Source organism: Microcaecilia unicolor, chromosome 2 (genome assembly GCF_901765095.1).
Source record: "Microcaecilia unicolor chromosome 2, aMicUni1.1, whole genome shotgun sequence".
Classification (NCBI taxonomy): Eukaryota; Metazoa; Chordata; class Amphibia; order Gymnophiona; family Siphonopidae; genus Microcaecilia; species Microcaecilia unicolor.
In genome coordinates, this window is record NC_044032.1 from 248,001,447 (window position 1) to 248,029,258 (window position 27,812).

General features: G+C 42.2%; 1 protein-coding gene across 1 annotated transcript; it reads right to left on the reverse strand.

Moving 5' to 3' along the window:
- Window positions 1-418: 418 nt before the first annotated feature.
- Window positions 419-5,524, reverse strand: LOC115461953 (olfactory receptor 1G1-like). Its single transcript, XM_030192004.1, has 2 exons — window positions 4,602-5,524; window positions 419-494 (listed from the first exon to the last, which is right to left on the reverse strand). Exons 1-2 carry the CDS (start codon window positions 5,522-5,524, stop codon window positions 419-421), a joined length of 999 nt encoding a protein of 332 aa, XP_030047864.1.
- Window positions 5,525-27,812: the final 22,288 nt, after the last annotated feature.

Sequence of the window (27,812 nt, forward strand, 5' to 3'; positions counted from 1 at the left end):
GGGCCTTCCCTCCCTGTGTCCTGCCCTCACAGAAGTTACATCAGACGAGGTCAGGACACAGGGAGGGAAGGCCCGAAGGGAGGTGATCTGCAGACTGCCGCTGCTGCGCTTTCACATGGAGCGAGGTAAGGCGCTGTGATTTGAATGGAGGGGTGGGTGGGACTGCAGCGCCAGGCCCGGGGAATTTTGTCCCCCCTGCCCCTCCTCTCAGCGGCCCTGCCTTCCAGACACCCCTCAGGACCACTGTGGTCATTAGCCATCCAGCCACATCACACTACATTACCTATCCCCATGTCTCAGTAATACCAAAGAAAGAAACTGGACATCATAAAACAGACCCGCATCTTATTTTATACAGTGTCCACCAAAACCTGATAAATGCTTCTTTGTTGTGGTGTTCTAGGTATTTTTTGTGATTTTACCGAGAATTTTCCCAAAATCTTATAAAAGTAAAAGTAAGGGTCTCAGTTACTGATATTCTAATGTGCACATCACTGTGATTTCATGTATGTTAAAAAAAATGCAAGCTCTTTTATTCTCAGTGATGTCCATTAATTAACTATACATTTAACTCAGATAAATGCAGTCCACAGGTTAACATACATTAATTAGGGGTCCTTTCACAGAGGCGCATGTGTTACATATGCATGTACTAAATGCTAGAGACGTCCATTTATTCCTATGGGCAACTTTAGTGTTTAGAGCGTGCTAAAAATGTTAGTACACCTTTGTAAAAGGACCCCTAATTGAGGCTCCAAGTTTACAACACAGTCATTGAATGTAACAAAAATTAAGGGGGTCGATAGTCAAAGGAATTTAAATGGCTAGAAAGTGCTCCTGGCCATTTAAAATCACTTGCCTGGGACTAACTGGGTGTATTCAGTGACACTTAACCAGATAGTGCCACTGGAAATACGTTGTTAGCACCTAAGCTCAAACCAGAAACTTTGAGTCAGCACTGAGGGGACTTTTTACAAAGCGGCGGTAAGCCCATCGCGGGCTTACCACTTGCTGCAAAGGAAGTACCGCCGGGCTATCGCAGCAGCCCCACGGTAGTTCCCATCCTCAGCGCGCCATCGTATCTGGCGCTAAAAAACTATTTTTATTTTTGCAGCATTGGTGTGTACCCGGCAGGGGCAGTGCCGCTCGCTGCCCAGTTACCACCGGGTTAGCGCAGGAGCCCTTACCACCACCTCAATAGGTGGCAGTAAGGGCTCCCCCCCCCCAAAAAAAATGGCCAAGCGGCAAGTGCTTCTCTTGCCACGTGGCCATTTCCTGAAAAAAAAAAGATCTACCTTTTACCTGCTGCGGTAAAAGGGGGGCCTCGGCGCGCATCAAAAGCACATGCCAATGTCAGCGCAGGCCCCCTTTTTCCATAGCTTGGTAAAAGAGACCCTTAGCCAATTAAATGCCAATATTCAGCCCTTAACCTGCTAAAAAATAAGTTCATAAATAGGGCCACATAAAACACAGTCCTATCTTAATGCAGTTCATGCTAGTTGGTTAAGAGGGTCTTTTACAAAGGTGCGCTAGCTTTTTTAGTGTGCACTAATTATTAGCACACGCTAAATGCTAGAGATGCCCGTAGAAATATATGGGCGTCTCTAACATTTAGTGCGTGCTTATTTTTAGCACACGCTAAAAACGCTAGCGCACCTTTGTAAAAGGACCCCTAAGTGCGGCATATCACACTTAACCAGCTATGCTTTAGCTGCCCATGTATATGCCCAGATATTCAATGCTGGTGTACGAACATGACCTGACACTGAATATCTGGGAATAAAGCTGGTGGAAGTCAACAATGAAGACTACATTCACATAAGCAAGTGCTGGTCTTTCTCTTATAATTATGGTTACCAGCTTTTCCAGTACCAGTTTTACATATTTATTTATTAGGATTTATTTACCACCTTTTCTGAAGGAATTCACTCAAGGCAGTGTACATTAAAAGTAGATGCCTCTATATTCACACTAAAAGTTGATTAGCAAGCTAATTAGTATTAATTTGGAGCAATAGCTTCCCATTACTTTTCTTTGAGAGGCAATTTCACATTTGATTTAGTTGCTTATGAGGGTAGTTATTAAGGTGGTATAAGGTAATAACACCCAATATTTGCTTCTTAATGCTTGTTAAATGGCAATAATTCTGCAGCATGTTAGTTTAAGTCACTGCAGTGAAACATAATAATGAAATGCAAAGCATGCAAAACACGTCATTTTATGTAAATTGAATAATACCACTTATGGGGAATACCACAAGCTGTGCTATTCCCAGAGAAATTATGTCAGTTCGAAGCTGGCATTATTTTTCCTGCTTAATAACCCACAGCCCAATGCTCTCAGAAATGTTAAGTAGTAGTAGGTGTCATCTTAAAGGGGCCAAAGCTGAAGTATGGTTCCCCCTCCCTTTTCTCTTATAGAGACTCCATCCCCCACACCCACAAAGATTCCTCTAAGAGACACTCTGAAATGCCTTCTCCCCCATAGAGACCCACCTTAAAGATCTCTACCCTCCCTTATGCTCCCCCCTCCCAAGACCTGTCTCTTCAAATTCCTTGTGGGCCAGAGGTTCCAGATAGGAAAGAATCCCAGTAGTTTCTGTTCCTGCCAGCACGAGGTTCAAAATGGTGCCGGCAACCCTAAAAGTATTCTCACGGTACTACCACTAGAAGGTCAGGCCCCCATATATGTCAGTTGATGGTCTGATCCCTTAGTGATAGTACAGTGAGACTACCACTAGGGAACACTGGCACAATTTTGAACTCTACCAGTAGCAACAAGGGATCATTTCCGTCCTGAACCACCAAGGATTAGAATAGATACACATGGGGGTAGAGGTTATGGGGAAGGGATTCTTTATAAGGGGAGGATACTTTTGAAAGGGTGTCTGCAGAGACTGTCTGTAGAGAAGGAATAGGCTTCAGTTTGGCTCCTTTAAGGAGCATTGGGCCATGGGTTAGTGGCCTGATGCTCCCAAGCAGGATGAATAACGTAGCTTGCGAGGGTGATTGCTGTTCCATTATTCATGTACTGAGATACCGCAAGTTGGTGACTGCAGTATACTGGGGAGTGATAAAATGCCAACCTTAACTGCACATTAGTAACTATCTCTCTTAGAGGCCCATTTACTAAGCCGTGTAGGTGCCTACGCACACCCAACGTGTACCAATTCAGAACTACCACCCGGCTACCGCGTGGCTCGGGCAGTAATCCCACTTTTTACATGAGCGCACTACGCACGCTGGAAAATATATTTTATTTTGCGGCACATGGCACTAGCCAGGCAGTAACTGACATCACGCGTGCTAACAATTACCGCCTGGTTAACGCGTGAGACCTTACCGCTAAGTGAATGGGTGGTGGTAAGGTCTCAGGCCCAAAATGGATGCGTGCTGATTTTCATTTTGCCATATGTCCATTTTCAGCAAAAAAAGGCCTTATTTAAACGTGCGCTGAAAAATAGACCTGCGTGCATCCAATACACACGTCTACACCAGTGCAGGCCACTTTTCGGAGCACCTTAGTAAAAGGGCCCCTTAGTAATTAATACTGCATCAAATGTAAACAGATATTTGGAATTCCCTCAGATATCAAGCTTAATCAACATCGATTAATATGTTTAGTCCTGGAGTAATTCCTCAAAATGAATAAAATGGGGAGTAAAATCACTCCACAAGATCCACAAACAGGAATAGATTTCAGATTTATGAAACTTGGCTAACAAGCCTTGTTCTTATATCTCATATATGCAGATGCATCTAGGGGCCCTTTTACAGAGCGACAATTAGCCCAACACAGGGAAAAAGAAAACCCCTGGAAATGGCTAGCACGGCGGTAAGCTGGGTTAGCGCAAGAGCCCTTATCACCACCTCAATGGGTGGCAGAAAGAGTTCCCTGTTGCATGGCCACATGGTGATTGTTATCTCACTATGTGGCCATTTTTTTTTGGGGGGGGGGTTTACTGGCTGTGGGAAAAAGGGCAATGGCACGTGGAAAAATTGGCCCCTGCTGCCAGCGCTTGGCCCTTTTTCCTGCAGCTTTGTAAAAGGATCCCCTAGTGAGTATTCATCATGGACATCTTGCAAACCACACTATTTGCAGGTTATTTGGAAAAGAATGTGTTACCTATGAATGTAGTATAAAAGTGACCTGTACTCAGACTACCAGCTAGAATTCAGTGTTCACTAGCATTTAGATGGTAATTGTTGACACTGGTTATATGTAATTTTTTAGGTCTTTGATGGATCTACATATAACTCTGGGCATTTTATTATAAAACTGTCCAAAGTTCCACATTGTGAAAAAGGGAGTAGCTTGGGGGAGGGGGGCCGACAGTTAAACAAAAACTTATATGTTCAGTTGGAAGATTAAGCTGCTGAATGTAAAAGTTATACAGCTGAATGCTGAATGTATAACAGACCATTTAAAGTTATGGGAAATTTTTCAAAGCAGAACTTATTAGGATATATACTACCGAAAATATGCAAACCTTTAAAAGGCTAGCTATATGTTCAAAACATAAATAGTAGCTATACCACTGAATTTTGACACCCTAAACTTAAATTAGAGCAGAGACTTTAGGTGTCTGAACTTGAACCAACTTTCTACCAATGGCGCGTCTCAGAGCTCCCTTCACATCTTTGTTTCTGAGACTGTAGATAAATGGATTCAACATTGGTGATACAACTGTGTACATCACAGTCATAACTCTGTTCCTTTCATGGTTATAGCTAGAAGAAGGTTGAAAATAGGTAAAATAAGCAGACCCAAAGTACAAAGTCACCACGATAAGGTGAGAGGAGCAGGTGGAGAAGGCTTTACGTCTCCCCTCAGCTGATCGAACGCTAAGAATAGTGATCAGGATGTGTATGTAGGAGATGAGTATGCACAGGAAGGTGCCACAACCTATGATTGCTCCTTCAATAAAAATCACTACTTCATTGGTGGAGATATCAGAGCAGGAGAGCTTTAGTAGAGGTGGGAGGTCACAGAAGAAATGGTCTATTGTATTTGGCCCACAGAAGGTCAACTGAGACATCAACAAAGTGTGCAACAAGGAATGGAGGCTAGAAATGGTCCAGCATCCAGCCACTATTAGGCTACAGAGTTTCCTGTTCATCACCATTGTATAATGGAGAGGGTTACAGATTGCCACATATCGATCATATGCCATCGCTGAAAGAAGAAAACATTCAGCAATTCCTGTAGCAAGAAAGAAATACATCTGTGTAATACAACCAGAGTAAGAAATGCTTTTACTCTTGGAAAATAAATTGGCCATTAGATTAGGAACATTGACTGTGGCCAAACACATGTCTGCAAAGGACAAGTTACAGAGAAAGAAATACATGGGGGTTTTAAGATGAGGGTCAATGACTATTAATGTTGTCATGACAATATTTCCTAACAAGTTAAGCAGGTACAGAGCTAGGAACACCAAGAATAGTATGATCCCATGCTCTGGAAGATCTGACATTCCCAAGAGAATGAATGATGTAACAATAGTGTGATTTTTAGTTCCCATTTTTTGAGTAATACCTGTGGGAATAAAAATAAGATTGGTAAAATTTCTAAGTGTTTTCTAGCATCTGTCTTCTCTCTCTATTTTTACACAGGCTACAGCTGCAAGGAGGCCACTCTTCAGTGATGGCTCCCTCTTAGGAATTAGTAACAAGCATCTCTTTCCTTACCAATATTTACCTTCCATAAATATTTTATCTGAAGACTACTCTCTTCTCACTTTCTTTTCATAAGAGGATATTCGATTCTCTTTAAAACAGGTTCACCACTTAATTTTAGAAATCAAGAGAAAATTTTTAGGATCACTGAATTGTTTTAGGGCTTCTTTTACAAAGCAACCTAACGATTTCCATGAAGTAAATGAGAGGAAACTCATAGGAACTGAATAGGCTTCCTCTAAATTACCACACAGAAATTGCTAGCGTGGCTTTGTAAAAGAGGTCCTTATTGAGCCATTTTTAAAGAAAAGGCCTCATCTGAGAAACAGACTCTTGCAGATCTATACTAATTCCATTACTGCATCCAGAGTGTATCTAATCACAATCTGTGTTGTCTGTCATTCCATTAATGCATAATAGAGAACTTTCTTTTGAGTAACTGCATTCCACCCCTGTAAAAACTGTTGAGAATGCCCCTAATGGCTACCACAGAGGTTTGGCACCTAACTTACTATAACTTTTGCAGCAACCCCTCCCCATCTCAGTAGGTCCCCTGGGCCTACCTTAAATCTATGGTAGTCATGGGGGCAGGAGTGAACATCCCCTCCTCACTCCTGCCCTTAGCAGAGGCTTCTCAATATGGCTGCTTTGACCTCTCATGGTTATGGAAGCTATTTTCCAGAAGCTGCCACTAGGAACAGGATCAAAGAGGGTCACTCCTGTCCCCATCACCCCCAGTAGACCACCAGGGATTGAAGGTGGACCTGGGAGATCTACCAAGGTAGTGGGAGGTCATGGTGGGGGTGAAAGGGAGTGGGGGGGAGTGTAGTCACTCCAGGGGGGTAAGAGGGGGATCAGGATGGTGGGAGCAGCTGGAGCTGCTACCCAGTAGGTAACCGGGCGCTGGTCTATATTCAGACTGGTGCCCAGTTGCTTTCATCACATAAAGTTATGACAGACTTTTTTCTATCCTATCTCTGCTAACTGGCTATCTTTCTGTACCACCCTGTTCCTGCCTGTACACTGCCCATAAGGTAGCTGGTTCAGAATCACCGGTCAAAGGGGATATTCAGCGGCACTGAATAATCTGTATATTGTGGTGGTTGTGGTCATGTTCAGCCGCTCTCCAGATAACTTATCCAGATACATTTAGTACAACATTTTTGGTGTCCTAAGTTATCTGGATAATTATCTGGGTAGATGTGCTGAAATTGCCGATACCCAGATAGCTTTAGTCTCTTCCCTGACTCTACCCCATGACCAACCTGGCACTATCTGGCTAGTAAACTACAATAATAGAAAGTTTCTAAACTATAACTACAAAATATATAAATGTAACAAAATACAATTTTATTAAATTAAACAGATAATACCATTATCAAATAAGGCACAACATTCATTTCACCCCTCCATCATATACATTTTTTAAAAAGTATTTTTCTTTTTAGATCAGAAGAGTCAGTCCATGGAGAGTATATCCAAATATAACCCAAATCCAAAAGTAAAACTGACTGTAACTCAATGAAAGTAGTCTACACCATATGTTGTCCATGTGCAGCTACTTATACCCATTGAACCTCACTTACCTACAGCCTTGAATAAACTGATTACCTGTCTAACATCAATTCAAGAATGGGCTAAACACAACAAACTTTGCCTGAACCCAAGTAAAACCGAGCTTCTCTGGGTCCCTAACACAAGTGGATACATACCTGACATCAAAATCCCTTTTGGGAAGTATAAACTCCCACTCAAATCACAAGTCAGGAACCTTGGAATACAGTTAGATTCAACACTTACTCTGATTCCCCAAATCCAAGCAACCTTCAAGAGCTGCTTCTACTATTTGCAACAGCTCCGCTGTCTCTCTCCTTACATTGAGAAGGTAAATCTTATCCCAGTTGTGCATGCCAAGGTAACATCAAGACTGGATTACTGCAATGCACTATACAATGGTCTGACTACAAAGGGCCTGCATCAGCTCCAGTTGATTCAGAATGCAGCAGCAAGACTCATAAAAGGTTGCAAGTGACGTGACCACATCACAACATTTTTGCAAAAACTTCATTGGCTACCAGTACAATACAGGGCTAAATTTAAAACTCTATGTCTGATCTTCAAGGCCCTGAAAGGAAATGGCCCTGAGTACCTGAAAAGTAGGATGATCCTCCACACACTGCCAAGGGCACTAAGGTCCTCCTAAGGATTTTCACTAACTACACCCTCTGGAGTAGCTCCCACACTCTGGAAAAAGCTCCGCTTAACACAAGACTACCTCTACTTCAGGAAGCATGTGAAAGCTTGGCTCTTCAACCAAGCCTTTAATGGAAGAAGTAACTAACTTGTTAGTCTCACTCACACACACAAGGATTGACTCGGGCTGCATATACTGCAGCAGGACATGTTTATCCACTCCTACCCTAGCTGAGATAATATTTAACCATCTCTCTCTGACCTCACGTGCAACTTTCTTCAAATCAATCACCTTATTTTCGAATTCCTCCTACTTTCTTACTGATCTATATGTTACAACTTTGCCTTACCCTTCACTACCAATTATAATGTTCTAGTGTATATTGTGTTGCCATTGCAAGTAGTATACCATGCCATACTTTGTATTGTTATTTGAATATTTTTACTGCTGTAATTGCCTATTACTCATGTTTGATTTATTCTTACTGTACACCGCCTTGAGTGAATTCCTTCAAAAAGGCGGTAAATAAATCCTAATAAGTAAGTAAGTAAATAAATAAATAAATATAGATCTTTTCCTTGTATCATCTTCGCTGTGCCTTTTGTGTGACCTACGTGTAAACAAACATATATATCCTGTTAAGTTCTATTCTATAAAGTAAACTGGGTGCTACTTTCCTTCATAGAATATGCACTAATCAGACACCATCTCGGTACTTATATATAAATGCAGTATTATAGAATTGACCTCCAAATGCTTTTCTCACCTTGTACCAGTTTGGTACTGCTACCACCCCCACAAATTTGCCACCCAAGATAACTATCTTGGGTAACCTAATGGAAGATCTGCCTCTGTTACAGCTCTCAATGAACACATGAAAGTAAACTGCACGGGGTGGAAGTTAACCTACCTTGTACATAAGACAAAATAATTCCATATTAGGTACATAAGTAATGCCACACTGGGAAAAGACCAAGGATCCATCGAGCCCAGAATCCTGTCCATGACATCGGCCAATCCAGGCCAAGGTCACATGGCGAGCTTCCCAAACGTACAAACATTCTATACATGTTATTCCTGGAATTGTGGATTTTTCCCAAGTCCATTTAGTAGTGGTTTATGGACTTGTCCTTTAGGAAACTGTCTAACCCCTTTTTAACCTCTGCTAAGTTAACTGCCTTCACCACGTTCTCCGGCAACGAATTCCAGAGTTTAATTATGCGTTGGGTGAAGAAAAGTTTTCTCCGATTTGTTTTTAAATTTACTACACTGTAGTTTCATCGCATGCCCCCTAGTCCTAGTATTTTTGGAAAGTGTGAACAGACGCTTCACATCCACCTGTTCCACTCCACTCATTATTTTATATACCTCTATCATGTCTCCCATCAGCCGTCTCTTCTCCAAGCTGAAAAGCCCTAGCCGCCTTAGTCTTTCTTCATAGGGAAGTCGTCCCATCTCCGCTATCATTTTAGTCACCCTTCGCTGCACCTTTCCAATTCTACTATATCTTTCTTGAGATGTGGCGACCAGAATTGAACACAATACTCAAGGTGCGGTCGCACTATGGAGCGATACAACGGCATTATAACATCCTCACACCTGTTTTCCATACCTTTCCTAATAATACCCAACATTCTATTCGCTTTTCTAGCCGCAGCAGCACACTGAGCAGAAGGTTTCAGCGAATTATCGACGACGACACCCAGATCCCTTTCTTTGTCAGTAACTCCTAGTGTGTAACCTTGCATGATGTAGCTATAATTCGGGTTCATTTTTCCCACATGCATCACCTTGCACTTGCTCACATTAAACGTCATCTGCCATTTAGCCGCCCAGTCTCCCAGTCTCGTAAGGTCCTTCTGTAATTTTTCACAATCCTGTCACGAGTTAACGACTTTGAATAACTTTGTGTCATCAGCAAATTTTATTACCTCGCTAGTTACTCCCATCTCTAAATCATTTATAAATATATTAAAAAGCAGCGGTCCTAGCACAGACCCCTAAGGAACCCCACTAACTACCCTTCTCCATTGTGAATACTGCCCATTTAACCCCACTCTCTGTTTCCTATCCTTCAACCAGTTTTAATCCACAATAGGACATTTCCTCCTATCCCATGACCCTCCAATTTCCTCTGTAGCCTTTCATGAGGTACCTTGTCAAACGCCTTTTGAAAATCCAGATACACAATATCAACCAGCTCCCCTTTGTCCACATGCTTGTTTACTCCTTCAAAGAATTGAAGTAAATTGGTCAGGCAAGATTTCCCCACACAAAAGCCGTGCTGACTTGGTCTCAGTAATCCATGTCCTCGGATGTGCTCCGTAATTTTATTTTTGATAATAGCCTCTACCATTTTCCCCGGCACCGACGTCAGACTCACCGGTCTACAATTTCCCGGATCTCCCCTGGAACCTTTTTTAAAAATCGGCGTTAAATTGGCCACCCTCCAATCTTCCGGTACCACGCTCAAATTTAAGGATAAATTGCATATCACTAACAGTAGCTCCGCAAGCATGAGACTCATCATGCAGGACAAGGATCAATGTTATTTGGCATTCACAAATTTTCTGGTAAAGGGAGCAATGACTAAACTGCAGTAAAAAGTGGCCTTAGCACACACACTTATTTGGTCTTTCCCAAGTGCTAAGGCCATTTTTAGCAACTATTTCCCATTTTTTGTTTTCATAGCCTTGTGCTGATTTGCCATTAGCAGTGGTCATTTTTAAAAATACCGCATTAGCACTTATCACCACCCATTTTGTAAGCATTAAGGGCTCTGGAGAGCTAACCAGTTAGTGCACAGTAATGTAAATATGCTAACTGATTAGCACAAGAGTACCTATTCTCTGCTCCTGACATGGAGAACATATTTTAGTGCCTTGTTGGCGTGCTCACATTTTGAAGTTATCACAGGATGTCTTACTGCATCCTGCACTACTCCATTTTTAACTGCATTTGGCACAGGTTAGCACCTAACACAGCTTAGTAAAAGGATCCCTAAATTTGCAGAAAAGTCAAAATCATTTAAATTTGAATGTTTTTTATTGAGTGCATTTCAACACAGAACAAGAGACAATCAACAACTAGGTAACATAGCATTCAAACAAAAGTCCCCAAACTCAGAGGAAACATACTTCTGATATTGATTTACACCAACCAAAACCTCCCACCTACCCAATCCCCTTCACTACCCCCCACAGGATGCTATACTATGCTCTGCTATCAAGGACTTATTACTCGCCAATTCTCTTAATTAAGATTCAAGGCGAGTTACAGTCATAAAAAGAGACTGATACAATCAACCAGTAATTTCACATCTTAAACAATATATATATGAAAAAAATTACATCGCTCTCTCTCTCTACATTTCTGTTAGCATATCCGTGTAAATGTATAGTTAAATATGTGGGACTTAAGTACATTTTCTTTATGCCAGAACAATTGAAAGCCTTTATAGACCTGAAAAGAGTAGCTAAGACATGACAACAGCAGGCATTAAGTATATACAGGTGGAGGGATTGCCTTTTTGGTTTGTCAATTTCCTTTTATTTAGATTTCCCTGATCTTTTCTTTCCACCCCCCCCCCCCAGGTAAGTTTTGTGGTCTAAGGAAGGGACAAAATAATCTTTTTTATGTTTTCTTCCGATTATATATCATGATTATAATATACTTGACTTCTTCTGTATCCTGATTTATATGTAACAAGATGTATGCTTGTGTAAACTATATAAATGAATAAATAAAAATAAAAAATTACATCTCTCTCAATCTAGAAAACAAATACATCTTCAAAAGTTTTCAAAAAAGTAAATAATTACTTATAGAATGTATCTTTGAGGGGAGATTCTTCCAATGATGGACAGCTGAGAAGAAAGAGTGAGAAAAAGCAGCTTTAAACCTATAGCTAGTCCTAGACTTTAGCAAGCTTACTAATTGAGGTCCACCTTTAGGACCTGTACCATCCAAAAAAAAAAAAAAGACAAAACAAAACAAAGTATTTTTAACATAATTCAAAGTTGAACAGGCAGCCAGTGTGAAGTACTTAACAATGTAGTCACATGAGCCATTCAAGTCTTTCAAAATATTAATTTAGCTGCTGAATTTTGGATCATCTGAATTCTTGAAAGTTGCAGGGAAGACAAACCCAAATATAATGAATTATTATAAGCTAATAAAGGTAAAATAGTCTATTTTAATTCTAAAATGGTCTTGTAAGAATTAAGATCTTAACATTCTTGATTGTTTCAACTTAAAATAAGCTATTCTTAACAAGCCAATAATTTGTGGCTCCATAGTCAAAGATGAATCCAAAACTACACCTAGAACCTTAGGAATTTTCATAACACTTAACCGGGACCCATCATTACTCGAAGTTGTCTGGTGGATCTCATTCAAATCTAACAAAAACCGTAATAGCTTAGTTTTGTCAGCATTAAGTTTAAGTTTGAACCTAAATGACCGATCTTTTACCCTATTTATACAAACGTTAATCCCAGAGAAAGTAGAGTTCTTACGGAGATCAGAAAGAAAATAATGTCAACAATTCAAAATCCTACTGCATGCTGTGGGAGTAAGCATAGTCCAGAAAGGTTCCCAGGTAGTCTGAAAACCACGGCCAGCCCAGGACGCCTGGTCCAAGACGCGATGTCTCTCCATGGTGAGTCAACACCCACAGAAGGTGATCTCTCCACAGGAGAAACGGAAGTCAAATGTACAAACAGTGGATCCAAAAAAGAAGTCTTCTCACAAATCGTGTTTCCCAAACAAGGTCTTTATTTAAATTAATAAAATGACCTGACACAAATTGTGTTTCGGCCACAAAGGCCTGCCTCAGGGGTCTATAAATAAAAACACAAATAAATCAAAACCACACATATCTTAAAAATAATTAATACATAAAAATAGTCAGAAATGAAACATATAAAATGATTAAAATATTGTAATACAAGCAAAAATATATGATAGTTAACACATACTGACCTACAGACCTTTGGTGTAAAACAATGGTAAAACAAATGACTCACAGTCAAATTGTCTAGAAAGGTATCTAGAAAAAAACATATATATATATATATATATATATATATATATATATATATATATATATATATATATATATATATATATAAAAGTAAATATGATACAATAAGATAAAAAAGATGATAAAAATGTACCCATGAAATACCAAAACCTATCGTCATTCAGAACAATATATGTCAGAAAAAACACTTTGCATACAGAAGATGTCAGAAAAAAACTATAAATTTAAAAGTCAATCAGGAAACACATATGTAAACAGGTTATATGTATGTTCTGTGTCTTTTACATCTTTCTATTAAAAGTTTATTTTTGGTCGATTTAAAGATAACCGGCTACATCGATATTCAGATTTACCCAGTTATCTTTAAACCAGTCAAAGATATCCCAAGTTTTCATGTGGCCAAATATGGCCACTAAACCGGCTTTAAAAATTGGCAGATAGCCGGTTATATTGCCCGATATAACCGTCTATCTCCTAGCCGCTAACCAGGGATATTCAGCCAATTATCCCCTGCTGAATATTGGCGGATAGCTGGTTAAGCACTATTTAACTGGTCAGCAGCCGTTCTGGCCAGTTAAATAGCATTGAATATCGGGGAGCTTATCTTGTACTAAGGAGGAGGGAAATTGCCATGACCACACATTCTGATAAAATGGCTTCTCCCTGACCGCCAACCAAATTGGAGCATGGTCAGAATCACTATTATGCCGATGATCTCTGCCCCAACAACCAAAGAAAAGTATGAAGATGTCACTAATATATAATCAATGCAGGAGCAGGAACCAAGGTCATGACACAGGTGTGTATAGGCATGGAAGTCAAGATGAACCAACCTCCTACCAAGTCTAAAACTTGACAACTTGAAAATAAGGATTTTCCCCTCCCCCCCCCCCCCCCCCCCCAGGAAATGAGTGTAAGTGCAGATTTATTCATTAGAGAATCTGAAATAAGTTTAAAATCCTCCCCCCCCCCCCAACCAGCAGTGATTGTCCCACATAAGGAGCACACAGGTGTATTAATTGTTGAAATAATTGTGTATCGTAAGCATTACTACTACTACTACTATTTAACATTTCTAGAGCGCTACAAAGTGTACGCAGCGCTGTACAAACACAGAAGAAAGACAGTCCCTGCTCAAAGAGCTTACAATCTAATAGACAAAAAGTAAAGCATTTAAATTTAAAATATTTAAGCAGTCAAGCACAAGAGAACAGTCACAGAAGGACAGAAGACGTTGAAGGGTGGTCAGTGTGATTAGGTGTAACTCTGGTTGGAGTAGTGGGAGAAGGTGATGCATTAGGGCTTTATACAACCAATAACGCTAGTTCTCGGCATTGTAAATAGATAATAGCCTATGGTGTCCTTTGCTAGAACCGATACTGTGTAGAATATGGACTTATGAATCAGAATTGCTACTCCATCACGTCATCTCCCAGAGGATGAATTAAAAACCTCTCCTATCCAATACTGCTGGAATTTAAGATGCTTAATGTCAGTAAGTTTCTCTTCTGTAAGTAGGCTACACCAACCCCTATACAATTCAAAGTAGAAAGTATCTTAGATCTCTTTACTGGGGAAGTGATTCCCCCCCCCCCCCCCCTCCATATACACACACACACACACACATTCCAGGAGACAGTTTCACATTAGCCATCATCCAGTAGTCAAGCAAGACAGTGTATTAAAAATACCCATAATAGAAAACAAGCAGGTCCCAGGAGCCCAGCCTCCTCCTGGAACCATGAAAATATCTAATTCTCTATCAGGCTCATTTTCAAAAGAGAAGGACGCCCATCTTCTGACACAAATCAAGATGAGCGTCCTTCTCACAGGGTCGCCCAAATCGGAATAATTGAAAGCCGATTTTGGGTGTCCCCCAACTGCTTTCCATTGCAGGGATGGCCAAAGTTCACGGGGGCGTGTCAGAGGCATAGCAAAGGTGGGACTTGGGCGTGCCTAATACATGGCGTCCTTGACCCATAATGGAAAATAAAAGGATGTCCCTGACGAGCACTTGGATGACTTTACCTGGTCCTGTTTTTCTTACGACCAAGCCACAAAAAAGTGCCTGAACTGACCAGATGACCACCGGAGAGAAACAGGGATCACTTCCCCTTACTCCCCCAGTGGTTACTAACCTCCTCCCACCCTCAAAAATCATCTTTAAAAATATTTTGAGCCAGCCTCTATGCCAGCCTCAAATGACATACTGAGGTCCATCACAGCAGCATGTAGGTCCGTGGAGCAGTTTTAGTGGATGCAGTGCACTTCAGGCAAGCAGACCCATGCCCATCCCCCCTTACCTGTTACACTTGTGCTGGTAAATGTGAGCCCTCCAAAACCCACTACAAACCCACTGTACCCATATCAAGGTGCCCCCCCTTCACCCGTAAGGGCTGTGGTAGTGGTGTACAGTTGTGGGTAATGGGTTTTGGGGGGGGGGGTTGGGGGGCTCAGCAAACAAAGTAAGGGAGCTATGTACCTGGGAGCAATTTATGAAGTCCACCGCAGTGCCCCCTAGGGTGCTCGGTTGGTGTCCGGGCATTTGAGGGGGACCAGTGCACTACGAATGCTGGCTCCTCCCACGACCAAATGGCTTGCATTTGGTCGCTTCTGAAATGGGCATCCTTGGTTTCCATTATCGCCGAAAATCAGAAACGACCAAGTCTAGGGACAACCATCTCTAAGGACGACCTAAATGTCAAGATTTGGGCATCCCTGACCGTATTATCGAAACGAAAGATGGATGTCCATCTTGTTTCGATAATATGGGTTTCCCCGCCCCTCCACGGGACGTGCTGAGAGGACGTCCTCAGCAAAACCTATACAACCAGTCCTCACTTTCATAATTCAGGCATGAGTAATCTTGGAGGAGTACCTGTAAACGTCAGATTCAGGACCCCTGAGGAAGGCCTGCTGGCCGAAACACGGACCGTGTAGGGTCCTATTAAACTTTTCTGGCGCTCTAACTCCCTTGTTTTTGGTCTGTTTTGGGTTGTCTTCCACCTTTTTTTGTGTTTTGTTTTGTCTTCACGGGAGATTTGGACTTCTCTTTTTGTATGCTGTGCCCTAAGTACAGCATGCAGTCCTGGTTGCCCGACCTCAAAAAGATATAATGGTGTATAAAAGGCAAATAGGAGAGCAACCAGAATGATAAAGGGGATGGAATAACTCCCCTGTGAAGAAGGGTTAAACAGGTTACGGCTTGTCAGCTTCAAGAAGAAATTATAGGAGGGATAGAGTGGGTAAAAAGGTAATGGCTGTTTACCAGTTCAAATTGTACTAAAACTAAAGGAAACTCCATAAAATAAGCAGTAGATTTTAAATAAATCAAAAAATAATTTGCGCTCGACATACAACAAACTTATGGAATTTGTTGTTCAAAGAAGTGGTCAAAGTATTTACAATAGTTAAGTTTAAAGGGGGCTGAGACAAGTCCATAAAAGATTAATAGCCAGGTAGACTTTTGAAAACCATCACTTATCCCTGGGTATGAGCAACAAAGAATAGGTTTGATCTTTGGGCTTTTAGCAGATATTTGTGACTTACATTGGTCACTGTCTGAGACAGAATGATTCTGTTCTTATGATTTAGAAATCTCATGGGGCCGATATACAAAGCCACATCTTGTTTGAAGGTGCTGCTAACTGGTTAAGTGCCAGTGAGAGGCACATTCAGCAGCAGTAACCAGATGGTGCTACTGAATATGTCTTCTGAATGCCTTGGCATTATCTGGACAGACTATGGGTGAAGCCTGGGCAAAGCCAGAGGTCATCTAGATAACGGCCAAATTCAGACTGCTAACCGGGTAACAAACTATATAAAATTAAACAACAAAAAGGCTGTCCTAATTTTATCTGGTTTGCTATGCATTTAGTGGTCTGAACATAACTCTAATTGGATAGCACTTCCTGGTCAGTGCTGAAATTGGGTCCCCAATTTATATGCAGTTAAATTTTAACTGTATTTGTTTTGCTGTTTCATTTTTACTTGCAGCAAGTCTACAGATTTAAAATGTAAATCAAAAACCCTGAAATAAAACTTTTACAATTTACTGACCCAAACTGGTATCTAGTGCTGGGTGACAGCTTGCTACTGGCTGTGAATACCTGTGTCTATGGTGAACCCCAAAAGTTATCTGGGTGACGGTACCAGGACAGCTATCTAGGTGACTTGACCCAGACTGTTAAAGAAGCCAGTTCTCAAAGTCTCCATTCTTGGAAAACCACTGCCTTTTTCCTAGTGAAAAAGGTGCTGGTGCTCAAATGGCAGGCCACCCTTCGGGGTGGGTGATCAATAAGGGACCCACCCCACATAGCCAGGCCCTCTGCAACCAGTCACAGAATCTATGACAAGGCAGAATTTGTCTGTAGAGCATGAGCTTTTTCATTAAAACTTGGGGACCACAGATACATTTAGCAGACAATGGAAAAGGTGCCAATATTCAGCACCCCCCAAGTACCCCCTCAAAAAAGCCCTGTGGAAAACTCACCTTATCTGTGCTTCCTGAGTCCAGAGGTTTCTATGGGCTTTACAGACTTTCTTCCTTGACCAAGAAAGACCTAAAAGGCCTTTATATCAATACAGGACACAGGCCCATAAACTATATGCAAAATCTACTCTCAGGAAGACTAACGAAGAAATGACTTGAAAACTTATAGACACCCCAGATTGTCTGATCCTTTGGTAGTGCACACCCTGCTGTTTCTCCAGCTTGCCGAAATGAGGAAAGAGGTGATTTTGGAGGATATTTCATTGCGATTAATTTTGTTGGCCCTGGGGTCTAGGAACCCTAAGGCTTTCAGTTGTTTACAGAATTCACTTCCATGTCTTCTGAGTAAAGCAATTTCTTAAAGTGATTAATTTACTAACATGTATTTTATGTGGTCCTAATTTCCCCATTAGTTATTCGAGAAAATCAGCGGTGCCCAGATAACTTGCAGAAACACCCAGACTCCGCCCCCAGACCACCCTGGAACTAACTGGATAGTGCCACAGCAGTCTATGCCAATATTCTGCCGTACTCTCTGAATATTAGCTGGGAACCCAGTCAGTGCTATTTAACTGGGTAGGATCCTCCTTTAGCCAGTTAAATAGCACAGAATATTGATCTGTATGTTTATAAATGTAGGTCTGGACAACACAGGAAAAGCAGTTCTGTGATATAAGCACAGCAGAATAAACAGTAGACCAACAAATATTAATTGAAGGCAAAGACTTTAATTTAACCAAATAAAAACATATAGATGAATTAAAACATATTAAAGTCATGCATTTCTTTATATTTCACAAAGTGCACAAAGAGTGATAAACTTGTGAAGCAGTTCAGCATCTCTAGGGGTGATTTTACTAAGGTGCATTATTGCCCGGGCCACGTGGTAGTTGGGTGGTAGCTCATATGTGATGCACGTAAGATGCATGCAAGCACAAACGTGGCTTAGTAAACGGGCCCCCTAGTGTTTTTAATTCTAGAGATGCTTCAACTGCTTCACAAGCTTGCTTCATTTTTTCGCACTCTCAGGCTTATTTTTGAAAGAGAAGGACGTCCATCTTTCGACACAAATCGGAAGATGGGCATCCTTCTCACAGGGTCACCCAAAACGGCATAATCGAAAGCCGATTTTGGGCGTCCCCAACTGCTTTCAGTCACAGAGATGACCATAAGTTTATGGGGGTGTGTTGGAGGCATAGCAAAGGTGGGATTTAGGCGTGCCTAACACATGTGCGTACTCGACCCATAATGGAAATAAAAGGGCGTCCCAGACGAGCACGTGGACGACTTTACCTGGTCCTGTTTTTCTTACGACCAAGCCACAAAAAGGTGCCTGAACTGACCAGATGACCACCGGAGAGAATCGGGGATCACTTCCCCTTACTCCCCAGTGGTCACTAACCCCCTCCCACCCTCCAAAATTTACACGTGCAGTTACAGAATATGGTCCAGTGTACATAAATCTACTCACAAGGATTTACACCACGTTTATACTGGTGTAAATGGAGTCACATAGCTTTAGGCACTGGGATATCAACTAAGCATATTTACCGCACCTAAATCTAGGCACCACTTATAAAATAAGCTTAGGGGAGAAATGTTTACCACACAGATTTTAAGGCATCTTATATAGAATCTGGCCCTTAGGGTCAATTCTATGAAGTGTTGCCTAGGTATAGATGCACTTACTTGCATCAAAGGTGCTATCAGGTTGAGAGCTGGCCACCTATCCTGCTTATTTTGAAGGAGAAGGCCGGCCACCTTCCGACACAAATCGGGAGATGGCCGGCCTTCTCCTACGGCCGGCCAAATCGATATAATCTAAAGCCGATTTTGGCCGGCTTCAACTGCTTTCCATCGCAGGGCCAGCCAAAGTTCAAGGGGGCGTGTCAGCAGTGTACCGAAGGCGGGATGGGGGCGTGGTTGAGATTGCTGGCCTCAGCCGATAATGAAAAAAAGAAGGCCGGCTCTGACGAGCATTTGGCCGACTTTACTTGGTCCTTTTTTGTTCACGACCAAGCCTTGAAAAGGTGCCCGAACTGACCAGATGACCACCTGAGGGAATCGGGGATCACCTCCCCTTACTCCCCCAGTGGTCACCAACCCCCTCCCACCCAAAAAAAAAAAAATTTAAATACATTTTTTTGTCAGCCTCTATGCCAGCCTCAAATGTCATACCCAGCTCCATCACAGCACTATGCAGGTCCGTGAAGCAGTTTTTAGTGGGTACTGCAATGCACTTCAGGCAGGTGGACCCAGGCCCAGTCCCCCCCCACACCTGTTACACTTGTGGTGGTAAATGGGAGCACTCCAAAACCCACTAGAAACCCACTGTACCCACATGTAGGTGCCCCCCGTTACCCTTTAAAGGCTATGGTAGTGATGTACAGTTGTGGGTAGTGGGTTTTGGGGGGGGGGGGGGGTTGGGGGCTCAGCACTCAAGGTATGGGAGCTATGCACCTGGGAACAATTTGTGAAGTCCACTGCAGTGCCCCCTAGGGTGCCCGGTTGGTGTCCTGTCATTTGAGGGGGACCAGTGCACTACAAATGCTGGCTCCTCCCACGACCAAATGGCTTGGATTTAGCCGGGTTTGAGATGGCCGCCATTAGTTTCCATTATCGGCGAAAACCAATGGCGGCAATCTCTAATGCCGGCCCAAATGTTGAGATTTGGCCGGCCCCAACTGTATTATCGAAACGAAAGACGGCCAGCCATCTTGTTTCGATAATACGGTTGAGTACGCCACTTTACAGATGGTCAACCTTATAGATGGGCGGCCCCGTTCGATTATGCCCCTCCATGTGGACTAAGTGCTAATCTATAAGGTAGCGTCTAATTGCCATAGGCCCTAACTGCAAGACAGGTGAACACAAAGGTGAAGAATGAGCGGGCTATGGGTGTATCTCCCAGTTAGGTGAATAATACCTGCCATTGACATGGTGTAAAAGGTTGAACTTACACATGACTTGACAATGCCAACCTTACGCTAGTATTCTATAACAGAATCTTGGTACCAAGATACCATTACAGAATTGGTGCTAAGCATGCGGCATTGGGCTGCTAGACTGAGGCACCAATTTATAGAATTCAGTTTTAGCATTTCATATTTAGAAGGCCGAAAGTGGTCTTGCGTAACTCTGCATTAGTCAGAATGCAGTAAGTACAACACGCTAACTACTAAATACTTTCCATGCCCACTCTCCTTCCATGCTGTACTCCGTCACATAAATAGCACTAAATGCACGACTTACCACACAATAAACTGTGCATTAAGGTCTGGATTCAGTAAATGGTGCTCAAAATTCAACACTGAAAAAATCTGTCCTGAATGGTATTCTTTAACGGGCAATCGGGGGATCATCGCTTCTATAGAATAGCGTGTAGCACCAGGATCTGCATCCAGCTTTGGGCACGAAGAGTTACACTGACTAAAACCAGGTGTAAATCCTGGCCCGCAAGTTGGGTGTGGATTACACTATTCTATAAAACTGTGCACATGCCCCTCCCATGGCCACACCCCTTTGCAGATCCACATGGAACACTTAACTACTGTTCTACAAATGCATGTGTGTGTGTATGTTTTCAAGCAGATCTGGCGTTTCTGTCCCATTTCAGCGCCTTACATCCATTAGAGCGCTTTCTATAGCAAAGGTTCAACACGGAAGTAGCACCTAACCTTCAGCACCATATATAGAATTTCCCTGAATGTGCATAACTTGGTTTGGTAAAAGAGCACTTATGTTGTCTTCCTTGCCCTAAATCCACCCCTGTTGCCACCCACATTTTATGCTCCTAAAATTGGAACGTTTGTGAAATTTTCAGTGTAAATTTAAGAGCTCAACCCTGGTACATTTTCAAAGAGGTCATTTTAGGAACTTGACTCTCTCAAACACCCCTGTTTACTAAGCCGCCCTAGTGGCTGCCTTGTGGCAAGTGCCAACACAACAGGGGAGAAAGGTGCATAAATCTTTTGATTATCAGCCCATAGTTTATCCAAATAGCAGCTGAACATTGCACTATCTGGATACTTTTTGCAGCCTACCCTCTCTCTGCCCTTTTACTATACTGATAATATTGGGATAGTTAGAGGAAGGGTTGAAAAGGTATGGATTATAGAATTATGCATTCACTGGCTACCGGTGAGCATATCACTCTATTTAATAGCAGGTCCTACGTGCCTCAAACCTAAGTTTGGCTAGCTGGCCAGGGTATTTTGAATTCATGAATTATTTTCTCTTTGGATTCTGCTTATTCCTATTGGTGGGTTGGATTTTCAAATAGTAGGGATGGGTTTCTCTTTATTTATTTATTTTTAAATTTTTTTATTTATAACCATTTAAATTTTTACAAGTGATAAAACAACTTGCCAGAAATACAGAGAAAGTAATAAATAAGAATTATTTCAATCAGGTAATTCTATTCTCTTCCTTAGACCACTAAATAGGGAGAGTGAAACAAGACAAGGAGATTAATTAAACAGTAAACAGAAAAAAAAAAGTGGTATTAACCTGATTATCCCCAGATATTTCTCATCTAATTCATTATTCCACATTGATCATCTGGTTGGCTTCTTCAAGGCCAGTATGGTGTAACATTGAAACATACTTATTGTCCAACAGTAGTTAGAATAATACTTCTGATTACATTCTTTCTCTTTAAAAACCAGAAGTTATTTAACAATACATATACTTAAGTCTCTAATTCAAATCCTACTGATTAAAGTAATCCCCAGTTTTCACAGACTTCACTCCTTTTAAAGTAATAATTGAGGAATATTTCTGAGGAAAACTTTAGGAGTCATACCCGGAACTCTGGGAAAAACAATAATCTCGATATTAATCATCTATAATAATATTCATTTTATTATTCAAAGTTTCTATTCTATTATCATTTTCAAAATCATAACCACTTCTTGCTCGTGTAGAATCATTTGTTATATCAATTTTTCACTCTCAAAGGGTTCAGTTAAAATTGTCCATGTAACTCTCTAATAAAATTATATCTGAAACAAAATTATTTACTGCCACAGTTAGGTCCGAGGCGTCTTCCAGATGGTATTCAATGTAACCCTCCACGGGAGCCAAAAACTCCAAGTTGATTTCTCTTAGGTGTTTAGGAGTGGTTCCGCCGATTCGAGTTCTGCTGTAAACATCCTCCGTTTCAGCATTTGCCTCTAACTCACTCCTCCACTCCTTTGGACATGGTGGTTGAATAATTCGGAAGCGATGGAGTTGTTTTTTTTCCAGGTCCAAGAGCGTCGACGCTCCTTTGCCGGCGCTAATCAAGGGACTCGCCAACCCTTTTCTCTTTATTTTTAACCTTGAAGCTAGGTGGTTTCAAGACCATGTTGAGATGTTTGCTCTGTAACAAATGATCTATTTCAATTTGTTTGGAATTCTTAAGGTCTGTTTACTAAGGTGCACTAATGGTTTAGCACATGCTAACGAGTAGCATGCACTAAATGCTAAGAAATCCATAGGTATAAAATGTTGGGGGAGTTTTAGGATTTATCATGCACTAAATCTGTTAGCACACCACTTATGGGGAATACCACAAGCTGTGCTATTCCAAGAGAAATTGTGTCAGTTCGAAAATGGCATTATTTTTCCTGCTTAATAACCCACAGCCCATGCTCTCAGTGTCATCTTAAGGGGCCAAGCTGAAGTAAGGTTCCCCCTCCTTATAGAGATTCCACCCCCCACACCCACAGAGATTCCTCTAAGCGACACTCTGAAATACCTTCTCCCCCATAGAGACCCACCTTAAAGATCTCTACCCTCCCTTACAGTGGCGTAGCTAGGTGGGGTGCAGGGGGAAGCGGTCACTCCCCCTAAACAGCTGTTTAGAAAAAAATGGCGCCTATGCGCCTCAAGCCAATACATATTTTTTTTGCTGCTTCCTTGCCCCCGAGTCTTTAATCTTTTCCTCTCTCTTCTGCCCGCGCTCTCCTGTCCACGTGGTCACTTTTACTTCCCTGAAGCATTCTCCCTCCGGCACCAGCGATTCACAGTCAGCCTTCTGCCAGAGTCAGTGCCTCTCTTCAGGCACGTCCCACCTTTGCGGAAAACAGGAAGTTGCTTAGAGTAGGCGGGATGCGCCTGAGGAGAGACCCCGACGCTGGCAGAAGGGCTGACTGTGAATCGATTTGCCGGTGCAGGAGGGAGAAGTCTTCAGGGAAGTAAAAAGTGACCACGCAGATGGGAGAGATGGGCAGAAGATAGGGTGACGACAATTTGGGTAATCTGTTTCCTCCCCTCCCCCATGCAGCCGTTGTTGCTGTTCGGTTCAAAACAAGCAAACATGATCTGCTGCATACACATTGTCGTTCTTATTGTTGGTCCATCTATAACAATGCTAAAGCTGTTTCAGTTGGATAGACAGTGCTTTAAAAGCTGGAAGAGTAAAGAAATAAAAGTTGAATGGGGACACAGGGCACTATGGAAAAGGGGGAGAGATAGGGGCTCTACTGAAAAGGAGAGAAGGAGATAGGGACACAGAGAGGGCACTACTGGAAAGGGGGGAGTAGATAGGGACACAGAGAAGGCACTACTGGAAAGGGGGAGGAGATAGGGACACAGAGGGGCACTACTGAAAGGGGAGGAAGAGATAGGAACACAGAGAATGCACTACTGGAAAGGGGAGGAGATAGGGACACAGAGGGGTACCACTGGAAGGGGATATGGGGACAATGGTGAAAAAGGGGTGAGATGGGGACAAGTTGTAATGCTGGAAAAGGGGGAAGATGGTAACATGGGTAATGCTGGGAAGATGGGGACATAGGACAATGTTAGAAAAAGGGAGAGGTGGGGAAACCAGGATGGCAGATGCTAGAAAGGGGGAGATGAGGAGACCAGGTAGGCTTGTGCTGAAGAAGGAGGGGAGATGGGGACACAGAAAGAGCAGATGCTGAACTTTGGGGTAGGATAGGGACAAGGGACACAGAAGGGAGATGCTGGACAGGATAAATAGTGGTGCAGAGGAAAAAAGGATGGTGCACTTGGAGACAGATGTAGAGAAGGAAGGAAGAAGACAAGAGGCGAGAGAATAAATGGAAAGGCCAACCTGGAAAAGTATTTGTAAGGATGACTCATGGAACATGGGGAAAAAAGACCGGGACCAGCCAAATTCCCAGACAACAAAGGTAGAAAAAAATTATTTTTATTTAATACTTTGTAAGGACTGAGATGTACCTGCTTTGTAAAATGTACATTTTTATTTTGCAAAGTACAGGAGAAAATGCATTTCTGTCTCTTTTTTTACCAATATTGCACTTTTTAGAGTCTGGCTTCCTTGGGCAGGTGGGGGGGGGGGGGGGTTCTCTATTTCAATTTTTGTTGTTGTTGTTTTTTTTTTTTTTTGTGGCGCCCTATTCTGCATTAGATTGGTAGCATGGAATGTTGTCACAATTTGGGTTTCTGCCAAGTGCTTGTGACCTGGGTTGGCCACATTGGAAACAGGATACTGGGCTGCATGGACCATTGGTCTGACCCAGTATGGCTACTCTTATTTTATATAGATGAGGGTCTGTCCCACTTTAATATTTATAGCACTGTCTTTTCATAGGTGGGTTAGGGCTGTTATGGTGTGGTAAGTTTTCAGTATAGGTTTTGGGTGTCTTTTTGCAGGGGTTTGTGTTATTTCACAAAGTGTCTAGCCCTATTTGAAAGTAGGCTCTGGTGCCACCCAAAATAAAAATGCTCAAGACTAGTGTTCTTCACATCCTGTAGAGTCAACACACAAACAAAAGCCCATCTTGATTAAATTTGCACTCTGGTCCACAAAATAATCCATGGTCTGGCCCCAACCTACATAACCGAACTTATCGACTTACCAACTAGAAACATCATCGAATTATCAAGAACGTTTCTAAACCTGCAGTATCCAAACTGTAAAAGACTAAAATACAAATCAATCATATGCATCCAGCTTTTCCTACATTTGCAACCCAGCTCTGGAATGCTTTACCTAGAAACATTAGAACTGTGAACACCCATCTAAAATTTCGAAAAGACCTCAATACTCATCTCTTCCGGAAAGCCTACCCAGCAGACCCGAACTAATTCATGAACAATGCATCACATCTTTCGATCTAGAAATGAACAATACCCCTTTCACATAATCCTATTACTTTCAAACTGTACAAATTTTACCACTCCAGTTATAATTAAGTGTACTTCTACCCTTATCCTACTAGTATTGCTCACTAGAAGCTTTAGTCCCATCCCTGGAGACTTATCAGTTTTATTGGGATTACTTCTCTCTATATGCTACTATATATTCATCCCAGAGTTGTATTCTCTTTTCCGGAACCTTATCAGCTTCCTTGCACCTTCTGTTACTCTATTTTTCCACTCTGTATATATTCCCGAAGTTGGTACTCTCCTCTCCGGAACCTGTAAGCCACATTGAGCCTACTGCTATGCGGGGAAAATGTGGGATACAATGTAATAAATAAAATAAATAAACAAGGTGTCTAGCAGTGGAAGGACTGAGTGTGCTATTCCTGAGGTGATGGTCACGATTTAAATATTTTTATTTGAAGTTAAGAAGACAGGTTGCCTGCTCTGGCAGTACAGGGACCTCTTCTGCCTCCTGATATAAGTTACTGTTTCCTTGTAGGCAGGGCGCAACAGAGACCGGCGTATTAATCATTGCCCGCCACAACCCCCTGAGCAATACACAGACACTGCTGTCTAGCTGACACCAACCGTCGCCTATTTTATAAAACTCTGCTCCCCCTGAGATCAAAACCTGGCTACGCTTCTGCTCCCTTATGCTCCCCCCTCCCAAGACCTGTCTCTTCAAATCCCTTTTTGGGCCAGAGGTTCCAGATAGGAAAGAATCCCAGTTGCTTCTGTTCCTGCCAGCCACCAGATTCAAAATGGTGCCGGCAACCCTAAAAGTATTCTCACGGTACTACCACTAGAGGGTCAGGCCCCCATATATGTCAGTTGATGGTCTGATCCCTTAGTGATAGTACAGTGAGACTACCACTAGGGATCACTGGCACCAATTTGAACCCTACCAGTAGCAACAAGGGATCGTTTCTGTCCTGAACCACCAAGGATTAGAATAGATACACATGGGGTAGAGTTTATGGAGAAGGGATTCTTTATAAGGGAGGATACTTTTGAAAGGGTGTCTGCAGAGACTGTCTGTAGAGAAGGAATAGGCTTCAGTTTTGGCTCCTTTAAGGAGCATTGGGCCATGGTTAGTGGCCTGATGCTCCCACGCAGGATGAATAACGTAGCTTGAGAGGGTGATTGCTGTTCCATTATTTATGTACTGAGATACCGCAAGTTGGTGACTGCAGTATACTAAGGAGTGGTAAAAATGCCAACTTTAACTGCACATCAGTAACTATCTCTCTTAGGGGCCCTTTTACTAAGCCGTGTAGGTGCCTATGCACACCCAACGTGTACCAATTCAGAACTACCGCACGGCTACCGCGTGGCTCGGGCGGTAATCCCATTTTTTACATGCGCCCACTACGCGCGCTGGAAAATGTATTTTATTTTCCGGCACATGGCACTAGCCGGGCAGTAATTGTCATTCTATGCGTGCCAACAATTACCACCCGTTAACGCGTGAGACCTTACCGCTAAGTGAATGGGGTGGCGGTAAGGTCTCAGGCCCAAAATGGATGCATGCCAATTTTCATTTTGCTGTATGTCCATTTTCAGCAAAAAAAGGGCCTTTTTTAAACGTGCGCTGAAAAATAGACCCGCATGTGTCCAATACACATGTCTACACCAGCGCAGGCCACTTTTCGGAGCACCTTAGTAAAAGCACCCCTTAGTAATTAATACTACATCAAATGTAAACAGATATTTGGAATTCCCTCTGATATCAAGCTTAATCAACATCGATTAATATGTTTAGTCCTGGAGTAATTCCTCAAAATGAATAAAATGGGGAGTAAAATCAGCCACTAGATCCACAAACAGGAATAGATTTCGGATTTATGAAGATTGGCTAACAAGCCTTGTTCTTATATCTCATATATGCAGATGCATCTAGGGGCCCTTTTACAGAGCGACAATTAGCCCAACACGGGGAAAAATAAAACCCTGGAAATGACTAGCACGGCAGTAAGCTGGTAATCAGGCATCGCTGTGCATTGCCTGGTTACCGCCAGGTTAGCGCCAGAGCCCTTATCGTCACCTCAATGAGTGGTAGTAAGAGCTCCCTGTTGCATGGCCACACGGTGAGTGTTATCTCACCGTGTGGCCATTTTTGGGAGGGGGTTTACTGGTTGTGGGAAAAAGGGCAATGGCACTTGGAAAAATTGGCTGCTGCCGCCAGCGCTGGGCCCTTTTTCCTGTAGCTTTGTAAAAGGATCCCCTAGTGAGTATTCATCATGGACATCTTGCAAACCACACTATTTGCAGGTTATTTGGAGA

Coding starts and splice junctions, on each gene's coding strand:
- LOC115461953 (XM_030192004.1), bottom strand. CDS start 5,524: ATGGGAACTAAAAATCACACTATTGTTACATCATTCATTCTCTTGGGA. Junction 495..4,601: donor AGACGCGCCATTGGTAGAAA/GTTGGTTCAAGT, acceptor ATGAAATCACAG/TGATGTGCACATTAGAATAT.